The 9,674-nt window shown below is 47.0% G+C and overlaps 1 protein-coding gene across 1 annotated transcript; it reads left to right on the top strand.

Annotated features, from left to right (window-relative positions):
• The first annotated feature begins 4,395 nt into the window (after window positions 1-4,395).
• Window positions 4,396-8,109, top strand: LOC149919252 (uncharacterized). Its single transcript, XM_090136528.1, has one exon. It carries the CDS (start codon window positions 5,649-5,651, stop codon window positions 6,780-6,782), a length of 1,134 nt encoding a protein of 377 aa, XP_089992654.1. The 5' UTR covers window positions 4,396-5,648; the 3' UTR covers window positions 6,783-8,109.
• Window positions 8,110-9,674: the final 1,565 nt, after the last annotated feature.

Raw genomic sequence — 9,674 nt, 5'->3', positions numbered from 1 at the left:
CCTTCTTAATGGAAGGACTGCAGAGCTGTGATTCAGACCTCAGCATCCAGCTCATCTTTGGTGCAATCTGGCGGCCCCACGTGGATATGTTCAGCTCCTGCAGTTAACGTAAGTTTTGCTCAGGCTGGTGAGCCACAGCAACCCTCGATGCGCTCATAAAAAACAAAGTACCAGATGTGTGCTCACAACCATGACCCCAAACAGAAGCAATACATCCCTAGAACAGGTGACCCATTGGAAACCCTTGGGGTGAAATCACATATTACATCAAGAGGTCACAAATGACGTGGTAAAATTCTAAGCCAGGACCACAAGCCAATCACTTTATCTTATAAATAATCTCATACTGAGCTCTCTGGAGCACTGAGCTCAGTGCTGGGCTCATCAGATCAAGGGGGACAGGGAACTGCTGTAGAGAGCTCAGCGGAGGGCTGGGCAGAGCAGAGATGGTGGGGGCCTGGAGCATCTCTGATGGGGAGAGGATGAGAGCCCTGGGGCTGTTCAGCCTGGGGAAGAGGAGAGGGGATGATTGATGCTGATTAATATCTAAATGGAAGGGGTCAGAAGGCCAGGCTCTTTTTGGTGGTGGCCAAAAAGAAGGGGCAACAGGCACAAACTGGAACCCAGGGAGTTCCATCTGAACATGAGAAAAAACCTCTTCACTGTGAGGGTGATGGAATACTGCCCAGACAGGTGGTGGGGTCTCCTTCTCTGGAGATATTCCAAATCCACTTGGATGCTTTCCTGTGTGTGTAACCTGCTGTAGGAAACCTGCTTTAGCAAGGGGTTGGACTGATAATCTCCAGAGGTCCCTTCCAACCCCTACGGTTCTGTGATTCTATAATTCGGTAAACCAGGGTGATTGCAGAATGCTGTGCTGGGGCACATGAGAACATCTCCCTAATTCCTGGCCTCAGCACCTCCCCAGCTAAATCAGGTGGCTGCAGCACCAAGAGCAGCTTATTGCCCTGTATAACAGCTCCAGTCATGCTGGCATGAGGATAAAGTGGGGATCACCACGATTAGTGCTGAAGCCAACAGCTGAGAGCTCACTGTGAGCTCAGGTTCCACTGGGGCAGAGCTGTGTCCTGACTTGTCTGTTTCTGCTAAGAGGATCTGGGCAGTCCAGTTAGAGCTGAGAAAACACCATTTCCACAATACACAGTTTCCTCCTTCTCTTGGAACACCAAGCAGAATAGGGGTGAGCACCACAATCGATGAGCTGCGGTTGAAGCAGGGTATCATCTGTGCTTCGAGAGAGCAGGAAAAGATTGCTGGGTGAAATGCAGCATCTCTGCCTGCTCTCTGCATCTGGAGCATCCTCAGATGCTGCAGCAGCAGCCCTGTGGCCACATCGCCATTCTGCCCAAGATATCCCAACTGTTACAGGCTCACTAGAGGTTTAACCACACATGCAGGACTTAAGGCTGATCCAGGTACACATGCTGCATTGCAAAGCAGAGCAGAGCAGGTCAGGTTGCATGGAGCAAGGCCAGATCCAGACCCAACTGCCACAGGGAACACCTTCATTGCAAGGGCAGCCCTTCACCAAAAGCTGCTGGGTGAGAGCAGGGGACAAAGTCCTGAGCAGATGCTGTTCTCCTCAGAGGAGCCCTGACTGCTGCCCTGAGAAGTCTGCAAAGTGATGAAGATGCTTTCTTGCTCTCTGAGGCACAACCTCACCAATGCTGAGGACAGAGGGACAATCACTTCCCTGCTCCTGCTGGTTACACTATTTCTGATCCAAGCCAGGATGCCTTCTTGGCCACCTGGGCACACTGCTGGCTCATGTTCAGCCGAGCATCAATCAATACCCCTAGGTCTGTTTCCCCTATACAGTCTTCCAGCCACTCTGCCTCAAGCCTACAGCCATGCATGGGGTTATTGTGGCCAAAGTGCAGGACCTGGCACAAGGTCTTTTTGAGCCTCATCACACTGGTCTCAGCCCAGCTATCCAGCCCTCTGCAGGGCCTTGCTACCCCCAGGCAGATTAACACTTCCCCTCAAATCTATATCATCTGCAAACTTACTGAGGGTACGCAGCAGGATGCTGAGAGGCCTGTAGTTCCCTGGATCCTCTTTACAACCTTCTTGTAAGATGGGAGACACGCTGGCAAGCCTCCAGTCCTCTGGGAGCTCTCCAGTTGATCAGGAATGCTGATAGATGTCCAAATCAAGGAAATGTAAAATGTTAATGGGAACTATAGGATACTGAAAGAAGCATATACCTGAGTTTTCTAGCATTCCCTGTGTCATGGTTTTGTGATTTTTGGTTTTCGGTATTCCACATCATAACATCATGTGGGGCAGTGGGAGTTGAACTGTTGGTGCTCAAGCTCTGGGTACCTGCCTGGAAGAGAAGAAGAACTACATTCCCCAGGGGACTTTGCGGTCACAGAGAGTCTCGAGATACAACTCCTGGCAAGGTCACCTGATGCGCTCTTCTTAGCCTGCTCTTCGTCGGCTCTCCTCCCCTTTTCTCCCTGCTGCTCAACTGGACTGCGCATCTCACCTCAGCTCTCCGCGTTGTGGTGAGGCCTACCCACCTTTCAGACATTCTCTCTCTCATTATATTTGATTTATTAGCTTCAAATTTAATTATATTGTATTAGAGTGTGTTATCTTGCATTCCGATACTATATTTAGTAAATTAGTTTGTTTCTCCTCAGATCGTTGCCGCTGTTTTTAATTATTTTGGGGTCCCCTGTTCCCTTTTTCCGGAGGCGCGGATCTGCGGATCCCTCCGCCCCGCTGGTCACAGAACTGGGCCGAACCAGCCCGTAAACCGTTGACATTCTTGGTGGAGAATGCGGGCAAATGCTTCTTTTTAGTTTTTTAGAACCAATCTCTCTCTGCTCTCGGAGAGTTTCGTTGGGAAAGTTTATCTTTTTCACAGGTGCTCGCTGAGAACTTGACCTTGAAAGTCTGGGCAGACTGCCAATACTCTGGGATATTTGTAAACTTTGAGCACTGCTATCTTGTTTTTGTAAAGAAAGAGAAAAAAATGATTCTGCTTTCTCTTTTAAACCTGTTTGCAGAGGGAGCTGCTAATTTTACAGAACTTGGGATTTTTAAGCAGGCTCCCAGTCTCTCCTTTGAATCCTTTATGCAGTTTTTGAATGCTCACCTGATCATGTTGTCAATCTCCCTGAATGTTCTTCTCATCATTTCACTCAGTATTTGTATTTATCATATTTTGAGGAAGCCTTCCCCAAAACCAGAGAATACTGAGTGGCAGGGAGTGTGGAGAGGCTTGGGAGAGACTTTAGAGAGATGGACATTTTCGGTGTCATGGAACTTCACTCCTGAACACCTGAAAGACCCTGAGAGCTTAAATGCATACTTGAAACAGGAATGTTGCGGCTCAGGCAGATCTGAGGAGGCACAAATGATTTGGGGCCTAGCTAACGCTTATCGGGCCTTATTCAATAGTATCCCAGAGAGGGAGAGAGTTTGTGAAATTGAGAGAGAGCGTCTGAGAGCTGAAATGGAGAGTCTCAGGGAGACAGTACGAAATGAGGGAGAGAGTCTCCAAGCTGAAAGGGAGAGTTTGCAGGAGAGACTCCGAGCAGAGAGGGAGAATCTCCGGGCTGAGCGAGAGAGTCTCCTGGTCAAGGGAAAAGACCTCCAATCTGAGAGAGATGCCCTCCGGTCTGAGAGGGATAGCCTCAAGTCCGAACAGGATGCCCTCCGAATTGAGAGAGACTCTCTGCAATCCCAAAGAGAGAGTCTCCAAGGCGAGACAGAGAATCTCCAGGTTGAGAAAAAGAGTCTCCTAGCCAGGAGAGAGAATCTCAAAACCTGGCAAGAGTGTCTCCAAACTGAGAAAGAAAGTCTCCAAGCCGAAAGGGAAAATCTTCAAACTGAGAGAAGGGATCTCCAATCTCAACGAGATGCCCTCCAAATCGAGAGAGACTCCCTGCAATCCAAACTCGACACTCTCCAATCTGAACGGGACATTGTCCAAACTGAGCGAGACACCCTTCAATCTGAACTAAATGCTCTCATGATTGAAAAAGACAGACTCCAAGCCGAACTGGAGGGTGAGAGCATTGGAACTGACCAACCTGATCAACCACAGGAGGCACCACAATTGATATCAGTTGCCCCTGTGAGAGGACGGAAAATGAAACAAATCTCGACTCAGTTAGAAGAGAAGAAAGAAATGAAAGACAAAGAGGAAGGTATGGAGTCCAGTCTGCTTGTTAGCAGCGTAGAGCCCTGTGTCATATGCCAAAGCAGGCCAAAAAATGGCTGCATAGTACATGGCAAAACAGGCCATCTCATGTCATGTTTTACATGTGCAAGAAAGCTGAAGAAGAGGAACAAACCCTGCCCGGTGTGCAGGCAGCCCATCCAAATGATTGTACTAACTTATTTTGGCTAGGGCGATGGAAAGCGACAAAAGGAAGTCATAAACTGGTACAGCAAATAAGAGAGTAAGAAATTATTTCTATATGCTTATTGCAGATAAATATTTTGGGTGTCTTTACATTTGGTATGAAAAGTAATTGCTGAAGTAAATGCACTGGAATTGTTAAGTTTAGCCTGATACTTGCTAGTTAATTTAACATTGAACATTTTAAATCCCTCTCAGTAGAAGTAACCCATTCCTGTTGGTCAGTGTTTGTGTTTCCAGGTGTTTTACTGTGCATAAAAGTCAGTAACGTTTCAGTTATGGTATTGATTACCTCAGAAGGGGATACTTTAAGGATCCCAAAGGGTATCGATGGGCCTTTGGAATAGCTGCTGTAGACACGGAAGGTGTTAAGCAGTTGTCTGTTTTGCCTGGCCTGTCAGAAGATCCGTTTGTTGTGGGGTTGCTACGAGTAAAAGAGCAACAGGTACCGATTGCTACAAAAACGGTGCACAGACGGCAGTACCGCACCAACAGGGATTCCTTGCTCCCCATTCAGAAACTGATTCGTCAACTAGAGAGTCAGGGAGTGATCAGCAAAACTCACTCGCCTTTTAATAGTCCCATATGGCCAGTGCGTAAAGCCAGTGGAGAATGGAGGTTGACAATAGATTACCGTGGCCTGAATGAAGTCACACCCCCACTGAGTGCTGCTGTGCCGGACATGTTAGAACTCCAATATGAATTGGAGTCAAAAGCAGCAAAATGGTATGCCACCATTGACATTGCTAATGCCTTTTTCTCCATTCCTTTGGACAAAGAATGTAGGCCACAGTTTGCTTTCACCTGGAGGGGCAATCAGTATACCTGGAATCGTTTGCCCCAGGGGTGGAAACATAGCCCAACCATTTGCCATGGGTTGATCCAAGCTGCACTGGAACAGGGCAGTGCTCCTGAGCACTTACAGTATATTGATGACATCATTGTGTGGGGCAACACAGCAAAGGAAGTTTTTGAGAAAGGAGAGCAAATAATCCAGATCCTTCTGCGTGCTGGTTTTGCTATTAAGCGAAGCAAAGTGAAAGGACCTGCCCAGGAAATTCAGTTCCTAGGTATAAAGTGGCAAGATGGCCGTCGTTACATCCCGACAGATGTGATCGACAAAATCACTGCCATGTCTCCGCCCACTAATAAGAAAGAGACACAATCGTTTCTGGGCGTAGTGGGTTTTTGGAGAATGCATGTTCCAAACTAGAGCCTCATTGTAAGCCCCCTTTATCATGTGACAAGAATGAAGAATGAGTTTACATGGGGCCCCGAGCAGCAGCAGGCTTTTGAGCAGATTAAGCAAGAGATAGCCCGTGCCGTGGCCCTGGGGCCAGTACGGACGGAGCACGATGTAAAGAACATCCTCTACACTGCTGCTGGAGAGAAAGGTCCCACTTGGAGTTTGTGGCAAAGAGCCTCAGGAGAGACCCGAGGCCAACCCCTGGGATTCTGGAGTCGGGCCTACAGGGGGTCGGAAGAGGGCTACACTCCAACTGAAAAGGAGATCTTAGCCGCGTATGAGGGGGTTCGGGCTGCTTCTGAAGTAGTTGGTACTGAAACACAGCTCCTTCTGGCACCTCGACTGCCAGTGCTGAACTGGATGTTCAAGGGAAAGGTTCCTTCCACCCATCATGCTACTGATGCCACTTGGAGTAAGTGGATTGCGCTGATTACGCAGCGAGCTCGGATGGGGAACCTCAGCCGTCCAGGGATCCTAGAGGTGATCATGGATTGGCCTGAAGGCAAAAAGTTTGGAACACCACCAGCAGAAGAGGTATCACGTGCTAAAGAGGCCCCACCATACAATGAACTACCAGAAAATGAAAAGACATATGCCCTGTTCACTGATGGATCGTGTCGTATTGTGGGGAAGCATCGCAGATGGAAAGCTGCTGCGTGGAGCCCCACACGACAAGTTGCAGAGGCCACTGAAGGGAAAGGAGAATCAAGCCAATTTGCAGAGGTAAAGGCTGTCCAGTTGGCCTTGGATGTTGCTGAACGGGAGAGGTGGCCAATGCTTTATCTTTACACTGACTCATGGATGGTGGCAAATGCTTTGTGGGGGTGGTTACAGCAGTGGGAACAGAACAACTGGCAAAGAAGGGGTAAACCCATTTGGGCTACTGAACTGTGGAAAGACATTGCTGCCCGAATAAAGAATACTGTTGTAAAGGTGCGCCATGTAGATGCTCACGTGCCCAAGAGTCGGGCTACTGAAGAACAGCAAAATAACCATCAGGTAGATCGAGCCGCCAAAATTGAGGCTCAAGTAGACCTGGATTGGCAGAACAAGGGTGAATTATTTCTAGCTCGGTGGGCCCATGAGACCTCGGGTCATCAAGGAAGAGATGCAACATACAAATGGGCTAGAGACTGAGGGGTGGACTTAACTATGGATGCTGTTTCACAGGTTATCCATGACTGTGACACATGCGCCACAATTAAACAAGCCAAGAGGATGAAACCTCTCTGGGAGGAGCAACAATGGCAAAAGTATAAATATGGGGAGGCATGGCAGGTTGATTATATCACCTTGCCACGATCTCGCAGTGGTAAGCGTTACGTACTTACTATGGTAGAGGCAACCACTGGGTGGCTTGAAACATATGCAGTACCCCATGCTACTGCCCGAAACACCATATTAGGTCTTGAGAAACAAGTCCTTTGGCGACATGGCACCCCAGAAAGAATTGAGTCAGATAATGGGACTCATTTCAAAAATTCTCTTGTAAATACTTGGGCCAAAGATCATGGCATTGAGTGGATTTATCATATCCCCTACCATGCACCAGCCTCTGGTAAAATTGAACTCTACAATGGGCTGTTAAAAATCATGTTGAAAGCAATAGGTGGCGGAACATCTAAGCACTGGGAGAAGCATTTGGCAGAAGCCACCTGGTTGGTCAATACTAGAGGATCTATCAATCGTGATGGTCCTGCTAGCTCCCTACATACTGTCAAGGGAGATAAGGTCCCTGTAGTACATGTAAAGAACATGCTGGGAAAAGCGGTTTGAGTCTTTCCAGCTTCTGGGAAGGGCAAACCTCTTCGTGGAACTGTTTTTGCCCAGGGACCTGGGTCCACTTGGTGGGTGATGCAGAAAAACGGGGATGTTCAATGTGTACCACAAAGGAATTTGATGTTGGGGGAGTGCAGTCAGTAATTCCATGTATATATACAGGTTTGTGTGTGCATGTGTTTAGTGTTTGGTAATTATATTTTGTTTGTATATGTTAAGCATGATGTAGTGATGTAGAATAAGGGGTGGAATGTCATGGTTTTGTGATTTTTGGTTTTCGGTATTCCACATCATAACATCATGTGGGGCAGTGGGAGTTGAACTGTTGGTGCTCAAGCTCTGGGTACCTGCCTGGAAGAGAAGAAGAACTACATTCCCCAGGGGACTTTGCGGTCACAGAGAGTCTCGAGATACAACTCCTGGCAAGGTCACCTGATGCGCTCTTCTTAGCCTGCTCTTCGTCGGCTCTCCTCCCCTTTTCTCCCTGCTGCTCAGCTGGACTGCGCATCTCACCTCAGCTCTCCGCGTTGTGGTGAGGCCTACCCACCTTTCGGACATTCTCTCTCTCATTATATTTGATTTATTAGCTTCAAATTTAATTATATTGTATTAGAGTGTGTTATCTTGCATTCTGATACTATATTTAGTAAATTAGTTTGTTTCTCCTCAGATCGTTGCCGCTGTTTTTAATTATTTTGGGGTCCCCTGTTCCCTTTTTCCGGAGGTGCGGATCTGCGGATCCCTCCGCCCCGCTGGTCACAGAACTGGGCCGAACCAGCCCGTAAACCTTTGACACCCTGACCATTATACTCACTCTTGTAGAGAAGCAAATAATAGGAGTGGAAATTAAGAACAGAGAGGCGGTTAAATCTCTAACTGGAGATGGCTCCCCTAGAAGAAACTGCAAAAAAAGTCAGAAAACGGTCTGCCAACCTTACAGGAGTTGCAAAAAATATGCTGAAGGATACAATCAGGTTTCCAAATTACAGATGGTCATAAACACAGAACCTTTAGTGCTACAACCTTTAAAACCTGAGTTTACTGAGGGTACTTACTGAGGATACACCAACAGAAAACATTTGTTTCAAGGGTGCCTCAGCAAAAGGGCAAATGGTAAATGTAAGACCTCACATTAGGTATTACCATCAGCAAACAAGTAATAGAAGAAGGGGATGGCAGTCCACAAGTAGCAGACATAAGAGTAGCTGTTCCTATCTGTAGCCTTTTATGCTGTACGGGCTGGTGCCACACTGTGGCTGTCAGTGGGAAGCCTTGAGTTGGGAAGTAAATAGAGCCTCAGTTTGGAAAAAGAAAGACTGGTAATTATAACTAAATGTAGCTAGGAAACATCTTTCAAGATGGGATGAGTAAAAAGCTCACATTAAAGATAATCAGTCTGCCCCAAAATGCAATCAGAAAGTATTGATGAGTTATCTAAAAATCAAGAAAACAACCTTAGATCCTGGGTGATGCTGGTTGGAGAATGGTCACTTATTAATGAGCGAAAAACTTTATGGTCCACACAGCAAATAGATTATATGGGATCATTTAAACCCTCTGTGGGATGTCAGTAAATCCTCACAAGAATGGAAGCAGCCTCTGGATTGCTTATGGTGACGAAGTGTTGGAAAGCTGGTGGGTGAAATACAGTGTGGGGGTTGTTGTCTTGGTTCTCAAATCTACCTACCCTGACACCATCCGAAGTGACAATCACTCACATTTCTCATGTAAGAAAGTACAAGATTGGGAAAAACAAGAGAGAATGCAATGGGGTATGTCATACTCCATACCACCCTCAATCAAACGGGATGGTAGAAAGAGTGAACAACTTAATAAAAAGGAACCACAAACCACACAACAAAAGCCCCACACAGTTTTGCCATAAAGCACGATGACCAAAAGCTTCATTTATAACTCCCACTTGTGCACAAGGCAGCTGCTCTCCTGGACCAGCCCTGGCAATGAACCCTGAACAGGTTTCTTCCTGCTATCAGGCTGGATTGAGATAGAAGAAATGTAATAAGACATTCCTTTTATCAACTCAGCATGTCCACCAGCAATGGAAGAAGTATCTCTGGAATAAGCAATGACACAGACCAGCCCCCAAGCACCCAAAGAGACACCACCACCAGAACACAAGTACCCTCAGATGCAGTTAGCAAGGAATAAATTTATTTTTAAGACTTAAAACCATTATTATTAATAAATAATTTGTTTCTCCGCATGCCACACCCCACCATGGCAAGATGG

This window comes from Phasianus colchicus, chromosome 2, assembly GCF_987193195.1.
Source record: "Phasianus colchicus chromosome 2, bPhaCol1.hap1.1, whole genome shotgun sequence".
NCBI lineage: Eukaryota > Metazoa > Chordata > Aves > Galliformes > Phasianidae > Phasianus > Phasianus colchicus.
The sequence above is the reverse complement of the archived record's forward strand: the minus strand, read 5'-3'. Positions and strand labels throughout refer to the sequence as shown.